The sequence below is a fragment of the Balaenoptera acutorostrata genome, chromosome 7 (genome assembly GCF_949987535.1).
Source record: "Balaenoptera acutorostrata chromosome 7, mBalAcu1.1, whole genome shotgun sequence".
NCBI classification, from domain to species: domain Eukaryota; kingdom Metazoa; phylum Chordata; class Mammalia; order Artiodactyla; family Balaenopteridae; genus Balaenoptera; species Balaenoptera acutorostrata.
In genome coordinates, this window is record NC_080070.1 from 14,731,878 (window position 1) to 14,758,522 (window position 26,645).

The 26,645-nt window shown below is 44.4% G+C and overlaps 1 protein-coding gene across 2 annotated transcripts in view; it reads right to left on the bottom strand.

Moving 5' to 3' along the window:
- The window catches only part of TBXAS1 (thromboxane A synthase 1), a 153,921-nt gene that overhangs the window by 58,123 nt on the left and 69,153 nt on the right, over positions 1-26,645 (bottom strand). The window contains exons 4-6 of one of the 2 annotated variants that reach the window (XM_057549832.1): positions 23,696-23,792; positions 15,605-15,721; positions 459-547 (exon numbers count right to left, since the gene is read on the bottom strand). In XM_057549832.1, coding sequence (XP_057405815.1) covers positions 459-547; positions 15,605-15,721; positions 23,696-23,792 — 303 coding nt within the window. Of the gene's footprint in view, positions 1-458; positions 548-15,604; positions 15,722-22,247; positions 22,303-23,695; positions 23,793-26,645 lie in introns of those variants that run through there. The other variant, XM_057549833.1, reaches the window with a different exon arrangement.

Genomic DNA, 26,645 nt, shown 5'->3' on the forward strand with positions numbered 1-26,645 from the left:
AGGACAATTAGGCAAAAAGCCAGTCAGTCGTTTAAACTGAGGGTCCACCACTAAGTCATGGCTTCTAGCCTGAGGCGAGCCACAGTTTTTCTTAAATTAAAAATGCATGGACTCCTCCTCCCCACCCCCCCCGCCCCCCAGGACCCTGTCCTTTCTGCCCAGACATATCTTGCCCACTCCTGGGTCTGTAGACGTCGGAGGGTAAGTCCACCCACAAAACACTGCCCACTCAGGGTTCCCTCCACAAGCCACAGCCCCCTGGGCTTCGTTTGCTTTTGCTTCACATTTTCCGTGGGTTTCATTTCTTCTTCTTAGTCCACCCATACTTTTAGGAGCTTCTAGCATTTCCATAGTTTGCTGGCCCCAAGGTAATTGTCTGGCAATTACGTACAGTTACAAGAAGCAGCAATTCAAACATGTGATTTCTCATCTGTAATGTAGCTATGCAGCGCCCTTACCTGTGGATGTCGAAAGCTTCCCTGGATTCTGCATACTGCTTTAAATGGGCCAGGAGCAGGTTGCAGGCTTGGCTGATTAGAGGAGTCATCTGATAGCAGATAACAAAGGTGTAATTAGGACACCGTGCAGGGAGCACACCTAAATTAGCTGCAGATGAAGAGGTTATGTGTGGTGCTTCCTGGAAAAATGGTCATCGTTTTGAATGTACCTTTCATGCACCTAAGATTCAAGAGGAAGATCTAAAATTCACAAATATTGTAAAATACGATCGCTGTAAACGTCTATTTTAGCTTAAGCAATCTGTTTTTTTTTTGAAAGCAAAAAGAAGGAAGGATTTAGAGTAAATACTGTGAAATAATTATGAAAATGATCATTAAATGCTTAGAAATGAGAATCAGTACTCAGTTTCATGACATTTGGTTAGCATTAGGGAGTAAATAGACCACAATCCATATGTACTAACTCTGGAATTAGCCCAAATCCCTGTCTGCTTGGTTCCAATTATACTTTAGATCCTCCACTAGAATATAGAATCTCAGTATTGAAAGGAACCTAAGGTCACCCATTTCAACTTTTTATTCAGTACAGAAGTCGTTTTTACAGCATGTGGATGGATGGCTATTCACTTCTGCTTAAGCTGTTTAAACCTTCAAATATAGGGAACCCTTGACTTTAAGAGGCCTTCAGTGCCCATGCAGGACAACTACTGAATTTCTTTTTTTAATACTAAAATCTCTTTATTATGGAAAACACCTAACATACACACAGAAAGAAAGAATGGTATTATGAACATTCATGCAGCTGTGATCCACCTTCAACAAATTTAGGTCTCATTTTGGCTACCCACCACAATGACCCCAAAAGTCCGGCTTGAGTGGGTGGAGCTTGATGGGCACCCACGTGACCTTTTACTCTCTCCTGTATGTTTGAAAAGCCAAGTCGGAAACGACGAGGGGAATCTTTTTTTTTTTTTTAACATCTATTTATTTTAAACATCTTTATTGGAGTATAATTGCTTTACAATGTTGTGTTAGTTTCTGCTGTATAACAAAGTGAGTCAGCTATATGTATACATACATCCCCATATCCCCTTCCTCTTACGTCTCCCTGCCACCCTCCCTATCCCACCCCTCTAGGTGGTCACAAAGCACCGAGCTGATCTCCCTGTGCTATGCAGCTGCTTCCCACTAGCTATCTATTTTTACATTTGGTAGTATATATAAGTCCATGCCACTCTCTCACTTCGTCCCAGCTTACCTTTCCCCCTCCCCATGTCCTCAAGTCCATTCTCTAAGTCTGCATCTTTATTCCTGTCCTGCCCCTAGGTTCATCAGAACCAGTTTTTTGTTTTTTTTTTTTTTAGATTCCATATATATGTGTTAGCATATGGTATTTGTTTTTCTCTTTCTGACTTACTCCACTCTATATAACAGACTCTAGGTCCATCCACCTCACTACAAATAACTCAATTTCGTTTCTTTTTATGGCTGAGGAATCCTTTTAACCAGTGTACATTATGGACAAACATTGTAGCTAAAGCAACATGCTGTGATACATTGTTCTGAGCATTTCTTATGGAAAACATACTTTGACATGTTACTTATGTTTAGAGTTTACTTTTTTGACACCAAAATATCAATTCCTGAGATCAGGAGAGATTTTTGTCTGTTTGTTCATTTTTGTATCCCCAGCACTTTGAACAGCACTTGGTATACAGTAAAAATGGAAACAGCATTTCAGGTGCAATCCCGTAAATCGTAAATGGATCCCTTCCCTGCAAGTCAGTCGCAAAGCCAGGGGTACATGTTGACTTTTTGAGAAGACACATAACACAGACAAATATTGACGTTCAGGTCAACGAAAACCACAAGGTTTTTTTCCATGAGTCATCATCACGTGCAGTTGATTTTTTGACCCTTGAGGGTCCATTCGTTGGAAAGACTTTGCACTGACCTAACACGTATTGCTGTAGAAAGTTGTCCTGCCATCTGTTCTGAGCAGAGCCATCTCTTACCTGCCCTGAGACAGTCAGGTGATTGGAGAGGCCCAGCAGGGGGGCCAGCCTGGGCTGCTGCTGCCCGAGGCTGGAGGGTCACATGGTCTCATTGGACCCCTCCCTCCTATGGCCCCCTCCAAGCCAGCCCCATGTGCTCTGAGATGTAAGGAAAGTACTGTGTCCCCAGGGACCCCACTGCTGGCTGTGGGAGTTGGTCCTGAGAAGCAGAAGGGCGCCCCTGCTGAGTGAGAGTGAGTGAGCTAGTCTGAGTTCAGGGCTCCATGGCCCGGGGTGGGGACAGTAGCCTGGGTGGCACCTGTGGGCAGCTGGGCAGCAGGTCAAGGAGCAGATGTGCAAAGCGGAACACACCTACACACCCAGTGGAGGGATGGCAGAGCGTCTGAGACCCTCCCCTTGTATTTTGTTGCCGGGACTCTTAGAGGGAGTATCTGGAGAGGAAATCTGGGGAAAAAGAACTTTCTGCTCATCAAGCCATAAGGGCTCAGGGCACTGGGGTGATTGTACTCAGTGCGGGTGGACCAAGGGTGTGCTCACACATTCAAATCTCATCTCCTGTGTCCTTGGCTATTCCTTCTTAGTTCCATTTGAAATTTGGTCAGTGTGCCTTCTAAGCCTTTGGTTTGTCGCTATGTACACAGGATCGGACACAGAGCCGTGGCCCTCCACTAGACTTTAGGCAGCCACGGAGTTGGTCAGTATCACTGTTTCCAGCTCTTTGGCCAGCTGTGCATGAACCTAAATAAATATCCCGCCAGGCAGCATCTTATCAATGTCAGTGGCGGAGGACTTGTCAAGTGATTTGCCAAAACAGAAGTATAATTTACCTCATCTACCTATCCTGAAGTCCACTCAAAAAAAAAAAAAAAGCAAAAATGAGGATGAGTATCCTGAATTACTCTCTTGGTAATTCTGAGTGGACACTTATGACTGCTGCATTCTTTTCTAAATTCTTCCAAGCCATCAATTTAATAATCCATCAGTACAAAAGTGTGGGCAAATGGGTCACTTCTAATAGCCTCTAGGCTTTTACTCTCAGTAAATCTCTGACTAACTTAATGCTGGAGAAGTCAGTACTATCTAAGTCATATTTCTATGACTAGCTCACTGACTACATTCCTTCCATTATTTTAATAAAATTAGCGGTACAAGTGAACTGTACTTTAATGCAATCTCATATACCAAAATATCTTTTAGATTTATTTCAGAGGGAGAGTAACATGGTAAAACGAAGAATACTGTTTGAAAGGAAGTCTCTTTAGATATCAGGCTTGAAGCTTCTTTCATGCAACAAAACTGGGACGCAACATAAAATGTGATTTACACGCAACTCTTCAGAAGCATGCCCTGTGTATAAAGAGGGGTCTCTCCATATTGAATCCAATCGTATGCCTGGACAGTGCAAAATGGAGCCTGGACCAGCTGCCCACCGTCAGTTCTTCTGTGTGCTTGTGATTAGGATGCTTTGTTGTTGGCTGGCCTGATTATAATTTCTACCACACTCTGCCTGCTGTCTGTTGAACTGAATGGATAATGACATCTTTATTTAGGTTAATGTGATATGAGATGGGGCATGTAATATGAAAAATGTTTTAAAAAGCAATGCAGAGAAAATATTGTAAGACAGTGGAGCATGATCTGTATGTTGGACAATAGCCATCACTTCAGGTTTTCTTCCTTGCGTTATACCCAAGCAGTTATGGAATATTTACTCTTACACGAGTTGCATACAAACAAAAGCTCTCTTTGATGGGCTTGCAATCATCTTTATACGATCCACAAACCCCACAGTTATTCCCCTAGATTTGCAGACAAGCAGGCATAGGTGGCTTGTGCAAACACACATGCACAGATGAATGCACAATGCCATCATCACACAGATCTTAACAAAAGACTCTCATTTGGTTGTTCTGTTTCATCTTCTTTGTAGGATAATGAGTGAGTTCTATTTTTGTTTTTTTCCACATTTTTTTTCATAATGCACATATGTTATATTCATAATCAGAAAAAATATTAGTGTTATTAATTTTTAAATTAATGATTAAAAAGAATGATTTGGGGGAAGGGCTATAGTCCAGCAGCCAAGCCTGGGGAAAAAGTTTCCCACTTTGCTTCTCTCACCTCTCACGTTGGTTACCTTTATTATAGATGATGCTGAGTGTACAGATGGTCAGCTTTTTGGTAACTAGCAGTAACCATCAGGGGAAAAGCACCATCCTCAGCCTGGGAAGGAAATTCCCCGAGGAAAGAAGTCCTTGCTCACCTGGAGTTTACTCTATAATTGCTTAGTTTAAAAAAAAAAAAATGGAATCTTTACTGACTGAGTCTGAGGAATTGTGAATCAAGGTGTAGACAGAGGACAGTAGAGTTAATTCCAGGAGGTAGAGAGGTCTTCTCGAGGCTAAGACTCTGAAGTTGTTAAATACACTTGGCCTGGGGAGAGAAAACACTCGAAGCCAATAATTAGGTTTCCTCTCCTTGGCACTTTCTAGTTGTATGATGGGCAAATAACTTAACCTCAATAAGTCTGTTTATTCATCTGCAAAATGGGAATAATAATACCTCTGTTGAAGAGTTGTGTCAAGGATTAGAAACAAAATGTGTGAAAGTTTTAGAAGGCAGTGAGTATTCCGAGGCTGGAGGCTGTCCTCTGGAAGAGTCCCATGCTCCCAGACTGATTTGGGTGCCTGGCATCATTCTCTCTTCTCTTATTCCACGCAGACAGTGTCCTGTTGGATCCACCTGTTCTTGCCTTACCATGTTAACATCACTTCCTTTCTTGCATCTGTCCCTTCATCTTTTTCTCCCTAGGGACCGCTCTAATTCAGACTTTGCTGCCTGTAACCTGGAACATAGCTATCATCTGCTTCTTGAGAACAAGGACCATATCTTAAGCATCTTTACAGTCTTAGTACCTTGTATAGTGCCTGGCACATAGGTGTACCAAGAAAACAATTTTTGAAAGTGCCTCCTGTCTTTTCACTTTCTAATCCATCCTGTACTCAGTCACCAGATTGGTCTTCTGAAAATACTTGTCATCTGAGCAATGTTTTGTTAAAATTCTTTGGAGATTCCCACCGACTTAGGGAGCCTTTACTGCCCCCAACTAGGAAGCTGCCTGCTCTTAGAGCATAGAACAAGCTTCTTAGAACATAGAACAAGCTGCCTGCTCTTAGGACATAGAACAAGCTTCTTATCCTACCCTCCAAAGCCCACTAAGAACTGAATCCTGCCAATAACCATGTGAGTAAGCTTAGAAACAGATCTCCTCCCAGTCAAGACTTCAGATGAGATCACTGCCCAGGCCAAGAGCTTGACTACTTGACCTTGATGCAGAGGCACCCAGCTAAGCCATGCACAGATTCCTGACCCACAGAAGCAATGAGCTAATAAAGGGTTGTTGTTTTAAGCTAAGTTTTGGGGTAATTTGTCACACAGCAAGAGATAACTAATACACTTTCAATGTCACCCTCTTCTGGCAACTGTTGTATGTTGTCATGTATTATTGAAGTTTTTGGTATTTGCTCTGTTAGAAATGAGCACAGTGCAACACATTCAGTTGATTCTCTAGAACATGATGACTGAATATTCCTTGAGGGCCTTGGCATAGAAGGTATGTAAGAAACATTAATAGAGTGAGGTGCTCTTTCCATTGTAGCATGAATGCAATGCAGTTTGCTGGGAGCTGGCCCTGAATGAAAGACCTGAGACCCATGCTGGTTCTACCTCTTACTTTGGACAAGTCATTTGAATCTCTCTGAACTTGAGTCCTCACTCACTCTCAACTGAGGGGCTATTTGCATTGGCTGCAGTGTCCCTTTCCATGGACACTCTAGGATTCCGAGGTCACTAAGCAGCAGCTGAGACAGTTGCTTGGGGACCATGGAAAGAGCAGGCAGCTTCCTAGTTGGGGGCAGTAAAGCCTCCAGCAATGCCATCCCTAAGAAGGCCTTCTGGCATCTCTTTGACGCATTGACTTCAGAATTACACAAAGATCTAAAAGGCAGAATCTGATTATATTTATGCTCACATAATTTAATAAAAGTGAGACTCCAGATCCACTGACTCCTGCCTTGTTGCTTTTTTCTCCAAAATCAGCATCCACATTCCTTTTGCTCCTCAGTTAATTAACTTCTAGGTTATAATTTCGCTCAATGCAGCTCTGATGCCATGAACTTGAAAAGCAAACAAACACACACAGTTAAGCCTCTGGAGCTCCTGGAAGTTTGGAGAATGGAGTCAGCCTGAGTGCTGGGGGAGACACGTTTCCTGAGCAGGGAGAGGGAAGGAGAGGGTCTCTCCTGTGTCAACTCAGACTTCTAAACTGAGATGCCCGCCCCCGCTTCCACCCCCCCCCCCCACATGGATGGTGTGTAGGCTGGGTGACACACCTGTCCGTACACGAAGAGGGGTTCAGAGAAGAGCCCGAGCAGAAGCTGCCACTCTGAGGTCAAACACGGCCCCTGGGAGCCACCCGGCTGGGGGCCACGGCAGAGCAGAGACTCCAGAGGGACCACTTGCGGTTTCCCTGCTCCGCCCCGGGGTCCGGGGGACGTCTGGCATCTTGGAGGCTCAACAGCTGAAGTGGAAGCCATCTTCCTTGCTCCCCCGCTTTCAAGGATTTAATAGCTCCTCACTGTCCAGTGAAGTTTGTACCAAGCCTTCCCCTGGCACAGAACAGCCGACTCCATGCCTCCACCTCTTCTTCCAGCTTCTCCTCACTAATCCCTTTCACGTACTCCGTGTTCCAGCCAATTTGTACTCCTCCAGTCCCCAAACACACCCTGTACTTTCTGTCTAGATGCCTTTGATCCTGCCGCTCATTCCACCTGCAACGCACCTTCTCCCTCTGTCAAAACTCAGCAAGATCTTCAGGGCTCAGTTCCAATGCTGCTCCCCGCCCTGCCCCCTAAAGTGTTTTCTGATGCTCAAGAGAAGATGTGAGCTCTGTCACCGTCCTGGTAATAATGTAGGAGTTTCTGCACCTTCTACATTATAAACCCCTTAAAGACAGGAGCTGATAAATAGTGGTTGAATTTTATGAATTTAATGTTTCATTCTGTTTGGCATTCTTAGACCTGTTTATAATGCTGTTTGGGAACTCATATCAGAGGGGGGATTTTCTGAATAAATAATGGTCAGCTAACGGAGATGGGAGATGGTATTTAAACATATTGTTGGATTAGAAAATAGAAAAGTAATATGTTAGAGTGCTCTGCACTGGTGACTAATAAATGTAAAATTAATACCAGTTAACGAAACTTACAGCCTCCTTCTGCCACCCAGATATTAAAAACATCCATGACTTATTTTATGCAGAATCTCCTGCTGGTAAGTATCAGCTCTAGCCATCTAGGTGAATAATCAAGTGTCATTTCTAATAAGTCAGTGGCTCCTGTCAAGAGTTGTGACCAATGAGAACTCACCCTGATGAGGTGGTGGCCACTGGTGTTGCCAAGCAACAGGCAAGCTGGGAGGCACGTTTAGATGCTCTTTTAGATTTAACCAGCGGCAAGTCGGAGTGACATTATGATGCTAGCAAAGGAAAACCAAATTATAACCCAGGATGGGGTGCCCATGATGAGGAGTTATGTTTTCTTTTGAATGCAAATGGAAAAGGAACATGTTTAACCAGAATTTAAACAGGCCATCATTATACCAATTTTAATTAGGAGACTAGGTGTCAGTGGAATACAGCTGTGTTGCAGGATAATGGTCTCTTGCTGCTAGATAAATACCTAGACGTTCTGGAAACTGGGCAACTGGTCAGGCAGGGACAATGTATTTTTGGACTCTGAAGTATTTATTACCACAGCCGTACTTGGCTATAATGACTTTCATTTTTATTGTCTGGAAGGATTAAGAAATAAAAGCAAATATTAAAAATAGGCTTCTGGAGGCTGATGCAGCCCAGAGAAATCTGCTTGCTCCAACACTGCAGGAAGACCATGTTCTGTTACAGAAGCCCTCGTGCGTGATTGTCTGAAGCGTTTACAGTGAAAATTTAAAGGCCAAACTAAACTGTGGTGATGACTGTAATTCTGCACAGACTTTTGCTCTGAAATGGTCATGGCTAGGCATTTACTCATAAGCTGGCCAGATCAACTTAAATTTTTAAAAATTGTAGTCATTCCTGAGCAATATGTCTTCTCCAAGGCAGGAAAGGCCTAGAGGGAATAATAACCACATCTGTCTCCGCCTTTAAGATTCGTACATTATTGACTGTGTCTTCCTGACAGGAAACATCTGGATGAAAGTGAAAAATTAGGCATTGAGCTGGATCAGCGGTGACTGGGAGGGATACCAGCCTTCCCTGTAGGTCTGATTGTCTGACTTTTCTTTCTTTCTTTCTTTTTTTTTTTTTTTAAATAGTCTGGTCAATCAAGATTTTATTATGTGCGATTTAAAGGTCATTAAAAATCCTGAAGCTTATTCTTTTTTTTTTTTTTTCTGGCTGCGTTGGGTCTTCGATGCTGCGTGCGGGCTTTCTCTAGTTGCGGTGCACGGGCTTCTCATTGCGGTGGCTTCTCTTGTTCTGGAGCACAGGCTCTAGGTGCTTGGGCTTCAGTAGTTGTGGCACGTGAGCTCAGTGATGGTGGCTTGCAGGCTCTAGAGCGCAGGCTCAGTAGTTGTGGTGCATGGGCTTAGCTGCTCCGCAGCATGTGGGATCTTCCCAGATCAGGGCTCGAACCCGTGTCCCCTGCATTGGCAGATGGGTTCTTAACCACTGCGCCACCAGGGAAGTCCAGTCTGACTTTTCTTTAGCTGAGTCCCCATGTGCAGAGATATGATTGGCTCTTACTCTTGGGTGAGACACACAGCCAGCTTCAGGCTCTCCTGTTTGGAGCTGCCAGGTCTCTTCTATCCACTCAGTGGGTCACCATCAGCTTAGTTATCTGGACAAATGAGCAAATGTCCATCACTTTTATTGGGCTTTGAGGACTGAGAAGATTTGAGCTGCCATATTGGGTTGGATCCGTGGTCCATCCAATGTGGAGCTTGGTCTCTGCTAGAAGTACTTGGTAATGGAGTTCCCCATGAAATCTACCTCCAAAGGCATAGTGGTCGATAGCCTCATTTCTCTCAGTAGCCAACTATGATATTAACTCCCCATGTTTTCACTTATTGAAAACTTATTTGAACCCAGAATAAACAAAATTAAACAGATTTATTTACTGCAGTTTTCCCCCCAAGCTTTTAATATACACAGTGAATCCCTATGTGTAGAGGAAGCCAGTTTACAATATTTTACTGAATTAGATGACCATGGGGCCTTTCCAATCCTCAATTTCAAATCCTTTTCCCTGGTAGTTATTCATAGCTTGAAGTTCATCATCATATAAGTACGGTTTACATGCTTTTCTCCTAAATGTATTATTTTATTCTTGCTTACACTGAAGGTTATCTGCCACTTTTGTGCTGACTTACACAATCTTAGAAGAGTCTTAGAAACTTACTCCAACTGATTTAATATTTTTCAAACCAGAAGAACTTAGAGAAATATACAAATGCATAAATTTCATGGTGTTCTCCCTCTCTCAGATGAATTATAAAATTTAAAAATAAAATTAGTGCTAACCCGGGTCCCCAGGGAATCCCATTATTTATGTATTTCCTCAGAGAAGGATTAATTCAGCCCCAGTTTTGTTTCTTGAAACTAAATCTATTTACTTCCTGACCCATAATAAATTTTTATACAATCCCAGCGTTACTTATTAATAGTCTTTGGTAAAGAATCTAGCAAAAGAGTCTGTAAAAATCCAAGTAAGTCTACTGGTTGCCCCTTTAAAAAAAATTAATCTCTTAGGAGATGGGGTGAAAATTCTGATAGGCTAATCAGACAGAATTTTCCCTAATAAAAAAATCAGTTGTTTTCCCAGCAATGCTCAGCCATCCTTTAATATAAATCCCAATAACTCGTCTGTCACTGGACTATGGTTTTGACGGTCTCTTCCGGGATCAGGGATGCGTCAATCAAATTTGCACTGGTTCTCTATCTCTCTATATTATCCCTGGTAAGACATAAACCAAAAACCAATTTTATTTTAAATAAAACCATGGATTCATGATAGAATGCTAATTTTAAAGTAACTTTCAGGCATTGTTGGCCAAGACAGCCTAATATCCACACAAATAAAGACAGTGCCATCCAGAACTTTATGAATATTAATGACACCTACAGACACAGGGAGTAAAGTACTTAGGCTGCCAGAGGCTGAAGGAAAAAGCCTCCGAATTCCAAGGGAAAACACATCTTTATTTCAAGAATAAACTCTGAAGTTTGATAATAAAAGTCCAAAAGCAACTTACTAATTCAGAAAGGACTGGAGGTTATTGACATTCCAGAGCTATCTGTGGGAAAACTGAGTCAGGTTCCCATGTCTGAGTGGAGTGTGGGCTCCCATGGGTTCCCCGAGCTTCTCTCTTCCGTCTCCTCTGCCCCAGGCCCTCGGAGAGGCTCCTTCTCCTCTTTGCGCCTCTGTGACCTGCTTTCTCTATTTCTACATATGCATAGACTTGAGACCCTCTAAAGATAAAGCCAACCAGTGGCCACATCCTCTTATGTAATTTTTCTTTGATGAAATTATTTCCCTTTTTTTCCCTTTTATCTCAGTTGTAACATATATCCTTAGGTAGAAAGCTTCTTGGTTCTGTGATTCCCCAACCATCCATCCATCCATCCATCCATCCAGCAAATCACTGTTGAGTGCCCATTATATGCGTCATGCTATACAGTTAACAATAAAGAAAAAATAAGTAAAATAAGTGGAATGTTAGCTGGTGATAGGGCCACAGAGAAAAATAAAGCAGGGGAGGAGGGTGGGGTTCTGGGGCCCAGCTCTTACAAGCCTGGGGGAGTCTGTGGGTCTGAGAAGGTCAGACGAGGGACCAAGAGGAAGACTCGCACCCCAGTGCTTTCCAACAGGGCTCTAACCAGAATCGTGCCAGGGCACTGGTAAAGCATACAGATTCTCAGTTGCCCTAGAAATTCTCATTCTGTGGGTCCTGGGGTGGCTGGAATTATGTGTGTTAAACAAGTGTACTAGGTGATTTGGGCGCAGCCCAAATCAGTTGAAAGGATGCCATTTCAGTTGAAAGGATGCCATTCCGGCGCAGAGTTAGGGTTTGAGAACACAGGGTTTGAGAACCAGTGACTAGAAAGTGAAGGCCAATGTGAGGTTAAAGTCCAGGGAAGCATCCAGAAACTTGGAGGGTCACGGGCGCTGGGGAAGGAGGCAGTCAGGACACTGATGTCTGGCAAGCAGCCCTCCCATCTTTCTCCCTCCACCCATCTTCCGTAGGATAGGAAGACCCTCCATCCCATCTACCCTTTGGTGTAGAGTAGCGCTCCTTGCTCAAAGCCTCAAACCCTGCTCTTCATATGCAAAGAGAGCTGCTTTCGGAATTAGGAAAGTTTTCACTCCCAACAAAGCTCCCAACTCCAAGACCATTGTCTCAGTAGGGCTCAGGAAAGCCTCATGTGCAAAACTGAGCCAAGACCTCCTGTTCTGGACGTTGCCCGCTGCCACCTCCTTCTGAAGCAATGATTCAGTGGGGGAGAGAAAATCCAGGACATGATTTACGGAGCATGAAACACACAGACATTGGCTTAACATTTGAAAATTATTATCTTTGTCATGTGCGTTTTAGTCCTCATGTTCTTTTCTATTTAACCAGCATTTAACACCTTTGGCTGCTCCTTCCTCCTTGAAAAGCGTTTCCCTTCCACATTCTCCTGGACTTCAGTTTCAAGCTGTTCTTCCCAAGTCATCTTTGTAGGTCTCTCCTCTGCCCCTCACTTATATATGGTTCTCCCCAGCCCTCTTCTCATGCTGTATACACCCCTGGGGTGACCTCACCCATGTCTGTGTTTTCTCTCTTTTGTAAAAATTTTCTTTTTTTAAAATTGAAATATAGTTGATGTACACTATTACCTTAGTTTCAGGTGTACTACGTACTGGTGTGACATTTGCATTCATTATGAAACAATCACCACAATAAGTCTAGTAACCATCTGTCCCCAAAGTTATTACAGTTTTATTGATCATATTCCTTATGCTGTATATCACATCTCCGTGGCCCCTGTCTGTGTTTTTGATGACCATCTTTCCTACCCTTCTCTCCTGAGCTCCATATCTGCAGCCAACTTCTGCCTGATGCATCTACTCAGATGCCTCCCAGACACCTCAAGTTCACCAGGTCTTAACTCTCCACAGGTGGGGACGAGGCTGACTAACTCTGTGCCCGGAATGGCATCCTTTCAACTGAAACCCAAGAACCTAAATTGAACTATATTGAGTAGAAAGATGATTTCCCATGGAGCTTTAAATTCACTTGTAGAATATGTTAAACAATGAGCTAGATCTGAAGCAAAACCCAGGGAATCTGTCTATGAAAATTTCTCTCCCCCTCCCTTCCCCCTCCCTCTTATTTATGACTACTAGACATCTCAGTGCTATGAACCACTTGGAGGAACTCTATTTTCTGCAGCTAATTCAGGCACTAAGAATTTGATTTCTGAACCAAAAGGAGAAAATGCTTTGGATTTCAGGAGCACTGAATTTGTTTGGGCAATGATGCTGTATCAGTTTCTGGAGTGTATCCTGTAGGGTGTTAAAGAAATCTAGACCCCAATAAGATTCTTTTTTTTTTTTTTCCTCTTCACTGTCAAAAAAACTTTCTTTCTTACTTAAAAAAAAAAAAAAGCAGATACCCTTCATCAATTTATTTTTAAACAAATGATAAGATTCTTTATGCATCTATAGCACTGTCAAGTCATTGTTTACTCACAAATGAGGAAGTGTGATGCAACATGTTTGAACTCCTGATGTCAACCCATGGTTTACCTACCTCTCCTCCCCGCTCCCTCCCCTTTTGGTTAACTCAACATTTTAGTGACTAGGTGTAATAAAGATGACCCAAATAATGCTTTACAACTTTTTAAAGAAGCAGGCCCTTCCTTCAAACAAATTCTCCCATGAAACCTTGGTATATAACAAGGCTAACTGTGGAGCAGGGCTCCTGGTTTCAGCTGTAGCAGGACACCCCCCTCCTCATGTTTCCTTGTGGGTAATTTCTACCAGTGGTGGTTCCCAACTCTGGCTTTACATCAGAATCTCCTGGGGAGCTGTAAAATCCCCTCAGACCCAGGCTGCGTTCCAAACCAAACCAATTTAATCTAGATGTGGGACCCAGACAGCAATGGTTTGCAAAGCTCCCCAGGTGACTCCAGTGTGTACCTGAGGCTGAGGAAGGCTGGGTCCTGCCCTCCCTTATCAGGCCAAGGCGTGCGAAGAAGGAACTGAGCGTGCGTGGGCCAGCCCTGGGGGGATGAGGGGGGCCACTTTAGTGTGCGCTCTCGGCCGCCCTCCTGCGGGGGGGAGGCTGCAGTTGCCCACTCCGGGTGAAGCATTAGCAAGCCCACACCACCAGAAGGCAGGCTACATTTCTCAAACAGCTTTACCAGTGAGAAAGGAGGTTTCTGTCTGAAACCTGTTTCCATACCTCAGTTGGTTCCAAACTTAGGCAGCAAATGGAGGAGTGTTGCTTCTGATACCCCTAGGTTTCCAAAGAGGTCCCATTTGCTTTATCTCCCTTCCTCCACCCTCCAGACAGTCCCTGGGACAGTCCTAGGGAGCTTCAGAACAAGATAGGAGAAGCAGTCAAGCAGAGAGGTTAAGAGCATTCTGGAACTGGGTTCTAATCTTGGCTTTGCTACACTTACTAGCTATGTGACATGAAGCGCATAATCTCTATGGGCCTCAGTTTCCTCATCTGTAAAATGGGATTGATAATAGTATTTACCTCACAGAGATGTGGTGAAGATTAAGTGTGCTAATACGAACAGGAAGCCTTACAGTGGTGTCTGGCACATGGTAAGAGCCGTGTGAGTGTTAGCTGGCTATGTAAAGGCTACATATGGAAACACAAATCAAAACCGCATTGAGGAAAAAAAAACAACAGAAAAACCTCACTGAGGATGGGCAGGATCTCTGGTTTCTGAGTTTATTTGGATGGGATTAATTATGAAGTCTGGAACCCTCTCGTCTTCTGGGGGACTTCAGAAGACTTATAGGAATTCAGCAGGGCCATACGGGTGAGCATCTTGAGCTGAAGCTCAGAGTAGCTCTCATGTATTGAACTGAAGACAGGCCACTCCAAGGCCAGGCATTCTGGAACAGCTAGACCTGGTGGCTGGCTCTGGAAGGGCACTTGCTCTGGAGTTGCCCACGTACCTGGGACTCACACTGAGGCAACCCTTCAGCCACGTCACATCAGAAGGGCTCAAGCGCTCGGTCATGAACTATTGCTGTTGCGGAATTCAGAGCAGACGTCAAAGCCAGATCGGCAATTGAGGGGCCATCAGTGAGGCTCCGGTGTGAGAGAACTTGGTCAGGAAGCAGGACAAACAGTAAGTGTTATTTATACAGCTGGTAGGGAAGGGTGGGTCCCTGGGTGGGGGAAGGAGGAAGCCCCGGGTTTAAGAGCATCTTGTAAATGAGACTTTGCCCTCTGAGTTGGCCACAAAGATTAACTTGGGCATAACCACTGCCCCTCCCAAGGGTTCTGCCCAAGGACATCCTCGTACTCCCAGCAATCCATGGCCATCTCTCCCCTATTTCAGACTTGATTCAAAGCTCACCCTCATCTCAAGATGTTCTCTAGTTCCTTGCTATGTACAGTGTGGTTCATTGTTCAGAAGCATCCACGTCCTCTGGGAGCTTGTTAGAGATGCAGAGTCTCAGGCCCCGCCCCAGACCTACTGCATCAGAATCTGCATTTTAACAAGGTTCTCAGGTGATCCGTTACACATGAAAGTCTGAGGAGAGCCCCTCCAGTTTTCCCCTGGGTGCCCCCAAAGGGCCCGGGGCAGAGCCTTGGGATTTAGCAGAAGTTCCCTGAGCGCTTGCTGATTCACTACAGATTCACGGCAACTGGGGCTGCGGAAGGCTGGAGAAAGGGCAGACACTCCAGTACAGTTTCCTGTGCTTTGGGGATAATAGGGAGGTTCGAAGGGCGTAGCGGGCGGGGCAACGGACAGGTGACGGCAAAGTGAACCAGCTCCCATCAGAATCTGGAGAGAGGAAACCTGCTCTCTATGGAAGAGAGTCTGAGTTTCCCAGGTCTTACCTCATTCAGCTTTTCAGGACTGAAAGCAGAAGTCAGGACACTTCTGACCTCTTCCCATCTTTTGTCACGTAAAAACAGGACACTGTTGGCTACCGGTTGGGGCTCCAAACCTGATGCCTGGTGGAAAGCGATAAGCAGAGAGTCAGGACACAAGGGAGCCCAAGCCACCTCGGTGGCAATACAGTCCTCGATAAACACTCTGCTTCAAGTCACCCGTGACCAATAATGAGGAGACTTCTCTTGCAAGGGTGTAAAGAATATAAAGGCTCATGCACAATGATCTCTAGATCCATGGCCGAGGACCCACCCGGAGCAGATTGGGGAGCACCGCTGGCCCAATTCTATCTTGTTACTCTGTGGTCATCACTGTAAACAACTCAGCGGCTTCTGTGTGTTCTGCAGCCCCCCGTCCCCCTCCCGCCGCAGAGTGAGGGTTCCCGGAGGACCCAACAGCAGGCTTCTTGGAGGTGGGCTCGTCTTTCCTGGGATTGAGTTTCATGTCTGAACTATTTGGCAAGGGGTTTTGTGTGGCTGGATTGGTTAGGTTGGGCCAGGAGTTGACAGACTCGTGTCTGGGTCTTTGGAATATGCCTGGGGGTGGGGAAAGGAGAGGGAAAGGGGAAGAAGAGAGTTCTCCAGAAGCATGCCCCAACAGAGCTGTTCCAAGAGAACTCCTTCCTGTCATGATGCTTCTGTGTTCTTTCACTCATTCATTCATTCATTCTTCTCATTCAGCGAATGTTTGTTGAATGTCTAATATATACGAGAGGTTGGCTATACGGTGCTGAATAAAGAAGACATTGCATTGGCCCTCAATGAGTTTGATAGTCTAGTGGGGAAGCAGACAGTTACCTCCTAAACTAACAAATAGCTGTCATTACATTTCATGGGAAAGTGAGTGTTATGAAAGGGGAGAGAGGGCAGCGAGGTGAGAAAATGATAGGGGATTAAATGGCCAGGAAGCCTTCTCTGAGGAGGAGACAGTCCAGCTGAGTCTGGAAGCACACAGAAAATGAGGTCTCCTCATCCCTTCTTCCCAGGCCATTCTCTTCTTTCCTAAGACCAGCTACTCCCACCAAACGGTCAAAACTGGGGGCCCTCACAGCTGTTCAGAGCCCTGAGCCCCGGGGCTGCAGGGTGAGGGGAAGTAGGGGGACAGGAGGACAAAGCATTCTTTGGAACTGCATGTGATATACGGTTTTGCTATTTCTTTTCACTGTTTTAATTATAGTTGAAACATGAAGCCAGCCACCATAACTCAAAAGCCTTGTAAAAACTCCTGTTCAGAGGAAAATGATAATTTTCTGATAAAATATGAACACTCAAAATAAGCTATAATACATAACTGCAAAGTATCTGGGGGGACTTAATTGTATATTAGAACCAAGTTGCTGGGATATTTTTTCTGCAGAGGAATACCTCTCTATATTTAGAATAAAATTCTTTAGGAGTGCCATGGTCACTATACAGAATTGTGGTTTCATGGAATTTTTAGAACATAACCCATCTGTTTGGGTTCCAGAATCAAAGGAGGAAATGGTACATTATGTATATTTGTATACTGGCAAATGCCAGTCCTGGGCCACACTACCTGTCGTAAAGCATTTCACTCCAAGGAAAGCTGGGTGGTGGTTTATGGGGTTCTGATGAAGCAGAAGAAATTGGAGATAAGAGTCAAGGTTGACTGGATTTTGTGTCTGTCCTTTAGACCTAAGGATTGGCTCCATGATAGTTTTTATCTTGCACTTGGAGGACAAATCCAGCCCTTGTGCAATATGACAACGTTGTCTCCCTCACCAGCTTGCCATGACAATACTCTCCCTTCAGCCTACAACTTCCATTAGAATTCTTCATTCTCTGATGGAAGATTTCAGAGGCATTGGTTAGAGTAACCGATCTATTTTCATTTCTAGATATGATACTGGAAGAGGGAAAGTGGCAAATTGGTCATTTCAGAAGAGCAGTCGGATGGTGAGGGGACAGTCTGACAGATTTTAGAATGCGTAGCTGGAAAGAGAAGGCTTGGAAGATCAGATTGTGGTCCTTAGTCTGTACTTAAAAAATATCTATTGAATGCGTATTACATGGAAGAGAAGATTTGGCTCTTTTTTTTTGACCCTGGGTGGTAGAATTAGGTTCAATAGTGGGAGCTATGGGGAAAATTCCAGCTCCTCTAAAGGAGAACTTTCCAGTAGTCTAAATAACTAATAAAAATAACCTGCCTTGAGCGATGAGCCCCTATCACTAGAGGCTGTACCCCACTTCTTGGAAATTCTGAACAGGAGGTTTGAGTGATCTGTGGGCAGCCCATCCCCGGATGAGAAGCTCCCAGCTCAGGCTGCAGGGTTTCCAGTGCACAGCACAATGCTTCACATAAAACAACGAGACCTGTCTCAAAAGAGACAGGGGTCAGGCAAATGAGGTTGCCAACCTGGGTTTCTGATTCTCTGCAGTCTCTTTGGTCTTTGAGTAAGAACTTCTGCCTCTCGGAGCTGTGGACCCATCATGTGAGTTGACCCTTCTCCGATAAAGATGTTAAAAAAAAAAGGAGGGACTTCCCTCGTGGCGCAGTGGTTAAGAATCCGCCTGACAATGCAGGGGACACAGGTTCGAGCCCTGGTCCGGGAAGATCCCACATGCTGTGGAGCAGCTAAGCCCGTGTGCCACAACTACTGAACCTGTGCTCTAGAGCCCGCGAGCCACAACTACTGAAGCCCACGCGCCTGGAGCCCGTGTTCCGCAACAAGAGAAACCACCACAATGAGAAGCCCGCGCACCGCAACGAAGAGTAGCCCCCGCTCGCCGCAACTAGAGAATGCCCGCGCGCAGCAACGAAAACCCAACGCAGCCAAACATAAATAAATAAGTAAATTTATTTAAAAAAAAAGAAATGCAAAGCTGAAAAAAGTAGTCGGGTTTTGACTGCAGTGACGAGAGCTTCCCTAAGTCATGGGCCAAACCATTCTCACTTAAACTTAAATCTCCCTGCACACATTTGAAAACCAGAATGTTTTCTTTTACTCGATGTTTTATTTAAGAGAAAGGGGACCAGAAACTCTAGATGAGCTAGTTTTCAAAAGCTGCTGGTGGAGAGGGGCTTGTTGCAGGTGTGGGCGAAGCACATTCGTGGCTAACTTCCTGAGGCCCCTCTGTCCCTTGTGGGTAGCAGCAGGCAGGTCCCTGGGTGCCCAGCGCGGGTGGCCCGGTCCATCTGGAGCCCCGGGTGGAGTTTGCCTGTCTCCTGAGCTCTGTGACCAGCCGCGCGATCCTGCTCCCGGGATGGGGCACTGCTGCGGACACAGGGGGTAATAAGGTTTCCAGTGCCGTATTTGCCCCAGAGCTTTAGCAATCTTTGCCACGTGCTGAGCGCGGCGTGGTTTCACAGGAACTCGTCCTATGATTCCGACATCCGTGTGGTGAGAGGGTGAAAGTAGCCTTGGAGAGGCTGTACCTGGGGAGCCAGGCCCTGGGGGTCCTGAATAAAACCACTCCCCAAATCTATCCCGTGGCTTTAGATGTGAGTCGATGGTGTGAACCTGAGCCTGGAGAGTTGACCCCCATGTTGCCTGTGAGGCCCTGAGGACTGGCACCTCACCCCACACACGGGTGACCACCACCACCTTCCACTGCACTCCACAAACATGTGATGGAACCTGGCGGTGGGCATGCCTGCTGCCTGACCTGCTCGCCGTGCTCATCTCAGACCAGGGCTCAGAGCTCCTGGCAGCAGGTTTAGTGATCAAACACACCCTCTCCGTTCCCGTATCCAACTAGACCAACCCAACATGGGCCAAAGGCCTCCCTACCTCTTAGCACCCTACCCACGGCTTCCCCAACTCTGGGCCTTAAGGACAGGCCAGGAGTATAGCGTTCTACTGCTGGTTAGGACCATTTCTGCTGAATCAAGCGGACCCAGCTCCAGTTTCCGCAGATAATAAATAAAGAGCTGCCCGCATGGCTTCATTGAGTACCCGATAGCGAGAAGGAGCTAATTAAAAATACCTGCATAAAAATAGCCAAGTCCAGAGGTGCCGGGGCAACTGAGGTTCTATCCATGCTAAGGAGACTGATGGGGGTTTAAAGATAAACTGTGGTTGCACCACTGGAAGCAACTTGAGGAAGTGTTGAGGGCAGTGATAGAGGCCCAAGGGGTCCATTCGGAAAATGGGCAAGAGAGAGCAGTCACGTTCCATGGAACTGAGAGCCTCAAAAATGCGAATGGGAAAGCATGACATAGCAGCTGCCACCCTGGGTCCAAGCCGTAGAGTCTGTTCAGCCCGGTGTTCTTGAATTGGAAAAAAATATATCATTCACCAATTTTTGAATTCAAGTATTTGCTCAATACTGACTTATGTCAGGGAGTTCCCTGTGGTGTCGTCCCAACTCCAGCCAATGTACTCTATCAGTCCCTCAAGGGATGCCTACAGGTCACACCAAATTTCAGAGCTGAACCCAGCTTCCCCATCCCGGCCGCTCTTCATAGGTTGTCAGGGGCACACATAAGTCAAGCCTGGATTTGTGAGCAGAGATGGGTTCTTACAGCTGGAAAATGAAATCATGCGTTATTTAAGTTCCTTTTCACTTCATGTATCAAACTAATATGCTGAGGTATTTTCTGCATCACAAGGGACCATTTGGTAGAAGCTTGCATGGAGTAAGCGTTTAATGTTTACTGAATGAACGTATAATAAAGCTGAATCGCTGAACACTTAAGTAAACATGGCTTATTAGAGGGAAGGTGGCATGGTGTCAGGAAGAAAAAAAATCATGCCTCACTAATCTCCTTGAGTTCTTTGAGCAGATAAATAAGCATATGGGTAAGAGGGAACCACAGAACCCAATTTAATTTGCCTTTCAAAACCTGTGAGAAAATCCCACTCTAGAGTTGGTTTTTTGAAGATTGAGTCACTAAGCGTTGTTTCATCATGAATATGGGATTGGCTTAAAGGCCATAAACAAAGCTAAAGATAAGTGGCTACATTCCCAGATGGAAAATTATAAACATTGGGGTTTCCTAGAGATCTAATCTTTGATGGATCTTTTTACATGTTTGTGAATGACCTACAAGAGGGTGTACATATTGAATCTCCAGGTACTACCTTGTTCATCTGGGGAGAATGTCAAGTTGATGGAGAGTCAATTCAGCTTGAAAAAGAATATATCGGATACTGAGTAGTCGTTATGTGTTTGGGCCCTGGGGTATAAAAAAAGAAGGACAAGGCTTAAAGTTAATCAAGTTAGGGTGAAAGCCATGCATTCATTCATGGTAAATAGTAGACGTCACAATGGGAGCGATTGTGAAAATGAGTGATGCAGATGATCAATGCTGTTAGCGTTCAGAGAAGGGGAAAAGTAAATGAGGGTTGAGGTAGGGAAAGCTTCATGGGGGGAGCAGAATTTGAGGAGAACCTGGAAGAATACCAAGGGTTTGGATGGGTGTAGGAGAGGTGGAGGATCTTCTTGTTAATCGCAGCTAATGCACGGTGAAAACTTGTCTCGCCTGCGTGTAAAGCAGGACTTATACACATAATCTCATTTAGCCTTACAACAGCCCAGTAAGGCAGAGCATATCCCTGTTTTCCAAAGGAAGAAGGAGAGGCTTAAAGAAGTAATTTGCTCAAGTTCGCATTGCTAGTAAATATAAGACCTGCTGCTGTGCTGTCTCCAATTCTAGTGGAGGTGTCAGCATGAGCAAAGGCACTGGGGCAGGGCTTTCCAGAGAGGTTGCAGAGAGAATGGAGAGGCTGCTCCAGCTGGGGTGGCTGCTTGTACTGGGGAGCAGTGAGAGCTGAGGTGGGAGCATAGGTAATGGATCTAAATTATAGGGGCCCTTAAATCTCACCTGAGGAACTTGAACTTTGTCTTGAGGACACTGTGTTGAGTGAAAGAAGGAAATTAGAACCACATTCTGGAGGTTGGGGCCTAGAGATCTTAGTCAGGGGGTGGGGAAAAATAGGGAGGGTAGACACATAGTTTGGAGGAGAAACGGACTGAAACTGGGCAGCTTGACTTGGTCCCTTCTGCTTGAACGTGTATTTTGAGTATGTGTCTGCCCCCAGGACATCAGTCAGAGAGCAGCCCTATTCCAGGTCAGCTCGAGGGGTCTTACACCTTGGTTACATCTTGGATGTCATGTGAACGTGACAATATGGACACATGGCTGACGTGTCCCATCTCACTGCTCAGAGGCTCAGCTGTGGCCAAGAGCCGTGGCAGCCCTTGGAGTGCTTTCCATGCCTGCCAGCACGCAGCTTGGCGGTCAGGGCCCTTGACTCACTGGCTTCCTCTGTTTCTCTAATCAACCTTCCTTGCTAAGTCTTGGGGAGCAGCAATCTATGCCTATCTCGGGCATCTAATAAAGATTAAACAATGCATCTGACGTGACGGGCATGTTTCCTGGTATACAGCAGGCATCCACTCCTTTTGTATCCCACAGAGCAGAGGGAACCTTTAACCATCAGACTCAGTTTCTAAAATCCCAAGGCCACAAAAACCTTCAGGGGACTTTGAACGGGGGAGTAACAACAGAGTATTTGGGGAGAGAAGCAAACAGAGGCAGAGAAGTGGCTAAGCTTCTGCGTTTCCTTCAGCCATTCTGAGGTGATGGAGGAGTTAGCAGGCCAGGCGATCACCCCCTCCCAGATCATCGCCTTCTAGTGGCCATGTGGTGCCTGGAAGTGTGCATGGTGCTCTGGGGCCGGAAGGTAAGTGTGTTTTGGGCGAGTAACACTTACTCAATGAAACCTTGATAATCCAGAGATGTCACCTAGGCAGCGTTACAATAGTGACAGTAAAAAGAGCCCTGGACTTGAGTTGGGAGATGGCACATAAATCCTATTAGTCTTCCTCCTGTTAGTCATATGACCAGGGTTGTCACTTAACCTGAGCCGTAGTATCTTTGTCAGTAAAATACAGATGATAATTGTACCAGTCTCTTAAGTTCCTGTGAAATTGAATGAGAAAAAAAAAAAAAAAACAAACACTCTGGACAGCTCAACCAGTACAGAAAGCTAGGGGGCTACTGCTAATTTCTTTAAGACTCAGTCCCAGGCACCTTACAACTAATAAGCCTTTCCTGGTTCCCATCCTGGATGGTGCAGTGTTTTCCATGCTCACCATACCGTATTGTACTGGTCTCTTTCCTCTTTGCCTCTGTCACTAGACTATAAGCTCCTCAAGGACGAGACTGAGTTTTCTATCTCTTTCTAATCGTTACCTAGACAGTGCCTGGTATATATGGCAAGTGTGCAGAAGTTTGTTAAATAACCAACAAAGGAGTGCATACGTTGCTTACTACTCCTATAAGAATGGAAGATGAGTTTAATTTGCCAAAAAAAAAAACAAAAAAAGGTTGGCGCATAGTGATTCTCTGAATTCTCACAAGCAACTATTTATTACCTCACTTTAGACTTTTTCCAAAAATCAACATGAAAGTTATTGATCATCTCTACTAGAATTCTCATCTCCTCATTTTTGGAAAATATGGACAGCACTGAGCTTTGCCATTTTCTGTCACCTCTTCCATGCTTTGTGATTTCTCATCAAAGATAAAAAGCAGGGTATGTGCTTTCAAAAAAAGATGGAGTATGTACATCCTTTAGTGGGTTAGAGACTTGTTACTTGGGGATGAATTTCCCTCATAATGTTACTTGTCTTCTTTTTCCAGCCTTAAGATGTTTATACTCTCTGGGAAGGATGTAAGCACGGGAAGCTTGATATTTTGCATTCCCTCTGATATTTATTAACCTTGCTCGGTCTTCCTCGGTCACTTGACTGAGGTCACTTGACCCTCTGGATTCCTCTAGCTTTGAACAGAGCTTTAAAAACCCTCCCGGTTTTAGAATTTTATTAGCCCCAACTCCTCTTGAGCTTTAGCTTTCTTGAAGCGTTTCTTAAATGTAAATGCCATTCTTTTGTAGCAGCCCTATACATCTCTTTTGAAAACTCGAATTCACTGGGGAGCACAGTTTTGAGTTGAACTGATCTAAACCCTACAAAAGGCCCAATCACATCCCTGTTAGACGTGATGTGCTGTCCTTGCATCTTAGAATGATTCCCCATCCATCCATACGAAGAAAGAAAATTACATACCATTCTGTTGGTGAAGTTACTGAACTTCTCAACCAACACCTGCTTGATCATGTCTGGGTCAGAGATAACAATAAACATCCGACGACCAAGATAGTACCTGGGAGGAATAAGAAAATTACTTTAAAATGTGGTGTATTTATCTGCCCTCTTCTCCTTTCCATAAAGAATTCACAGTGGCTTAGGATGAAGGATTAAAGATAAATAGGAGGTAAAGGTGTGGAGAAGATGAGGAAATGCATGTGCTAAGCTTGAGGAAGAGCAGAGCTGTGATGATCTAACACCAAACTTCATTCCACAAACATTTATGGAATCCTGCCTTGTACCAGTCCCTGGAGACTCTGGGATGGATAAGATACAGTCTTTAGCCCCCAAGGAGCTCATACCTTGATAGGAAAGACAGATCTATAAATTTAAACACAATAATAAGGAATTCATAAGATCCAGTAGTAAGACCAAGGAGGAAAATGGCAGAGGTCAGTGTTGTCCACATTTTCCAAAACGAGGGAGATAGGCATTCTAGCAAGAGAAGACCAGTAACTTGTATACTGGTTGTTGGAAAGAGTCTAAAGTGAATTAATAAACACCTGTGAGAATTCAGGAACGATTAAGCCTGCTGGGGAAGGGTTGAACATATGGTTGCTACACCTACATGTGAAGGAGCTCAAGAGATACTTATGACACTAATGAAGAAATGGAGGAAAGGCTTAGCCAGTCAGTGGTGGTGGTGAATTCCCACAGGAAGCTGCGCTTAAGGCCATGTTATGTTTATTAAAGTGCTGGGGGCACAAAAGCATGCAGACCCAGTCACAGCCTCCAAGGGTCTCACAGTCTGGTGGCAGTGACAATTAGGTAATCACCATACACTGTGACATCTGGCAAGCAGGGGTGACATTGGAGACACACCCAACTCAACCCCTGGAGAAGAGAGAATGAAGTCTTCCTAGAGGTGGTGCTTCCTAAAGTGAGTTCTGAAAGATGAGCAAGAGTTACTTCAGGAAGGTGGGTGGCAAAGAGGAGTGAGGGTGTACCAGGCAGACGAATCAGTTGTGCAATTGTCCAGGGACAAGACTGCTTGGAGGAACTATGTGTGCTTGGCTACCAACTGTATAAAGCAAACTAGAGTGATGACAAGTGGGCCCACTGCATAATGCCATGTTTTTAGTACTGTATATGGAATTATATTTTCAGGATGTAATGTGATCGCTGGCATATCCAGCTCAGAGCAGTAAGGAACAAAGTCACACGACATGAAAGCAGCAAAGTTTACTTTGATTTCTTAGTTACTTAAAACTTTTCATGAGCTAAAAGTGTCTTTAATGTTTTAACTCTTCCCCTTCTCACTAACTAGGGGAAAAAAAATCTTTGTCTGGCACATGTCAGGCACTCAGAACTATTCATCTGAGTGATCATATTTCCCAAAACGGTTAGAGAAACCTTTGGGACACAGGAATTCAACAGATGTGGTAGAAGAAAGAATACGAACTAGTTTTTAAAAATTGGTTTTAGCCAAGAAGACCAAAAATAACCCAGTAAGACCATAAACCAATGCTTTTGTAAACTTTATGGGGTGTGTCATGGAATTTTTTGAGAATCTAGTGAAAGCTGTGGACATTCTCCTAAGAAAAATGGACATTCACAGCATTTTAAGATAAAATTTGAGGTGTTCTTGGACCCTTGAAGCCCACTCTAGAGCAATGCTTCTCAAACTTAAAATGTCACCTGAGTTTGAAGAAACAATGGCTGAAAATGTCTCCAATTTGGCAAAAGGCAAAAACTTACAGATTCAAGAAGCTGAGTGAACCCCAGGTAGGAGGAACCCAGAGAAATTCATGCCAAGACACATCATAACTAAACTTCTGAAAACTAAAAAATAGAAAAAATCTTGAAAGCAGCCAGAGAAAAAATAACATATTATTTATAGGGAACACCAATTAAAGGGGAGCAGATTTCTTCTCAGAAACCATGGAGGCCAGAAGGAAGTGACACATTTTTCAAATGCTGAAAGAAGAAAACTGTCCACCACAAGTTCTACATCTGGTGAAAATATCCTTCAGGAAAGGTGAGAAAATAACAATATTTTCAGATGAAGGAAAACTAAGATAATTTGTCACAAACAGACTTACCCTTCGAGAGTGGCTAAAGGGGACTTCTCTGATGGTGCAGTGGTTAAGAATCTGCCTGCCAATGCAGGGGACACGGGTTTGCTCCCCAGTCCGGGAAGATCCCACATGCTGCAGAGCAACTAAGCCTGCCCACCACAACTATTGAGCCCACGCGCCGCAACTACTGAAGCCTGCACACTTAGAGCCCATGCTCCGCAACAAGAGAAGCCACCGCAATGAGAAGCCTATGCACCACAACGAAGAGTAGACCCCGCTCGCCACAACTAGAGAAAGCCCGCACGCAGCAACAAAGACCCAATGCAGCCAAAAAGAAAACAACAACAACAAAAATAACAAACAAAAAAACGCCCCCCCAAAACCAAAAAGAATGGCTAAAGGAAGTTCTCCAAACAGAAGGAAAATGATAACAGAAGAAATCTTGGAACTTCAGAAAGGAAAGGAAAGAAGAACAATGGAGTGGGTAAACAATTATGTTTCTTAAATTTGATGATTGAAGCAAAAATTATAACACCATCTGATATGGTGTTCAATATATTTAGAGAAAATACTTAAGATAATTATATTTTAAAACTAAAGAGGATAAAGGGATCAAAATGAAAATAAGTTTTCCTCACGTTACTCAGAGTGGTAAAGCATTGATACCAGTAGATAGTGATAAATTAAGCACGAACATTTATGTAACCACTAAGAAAATTATGCTGTAAAAAGTGATATACAAAAACATTTTTTGGAATAAGTCATGATAGAATTTTTTAAAAATTTGGCCAATATGTTGGCCAAAAAATGAACCTCACACCTTATATAAAAAATCAACTCAAAATGGATCA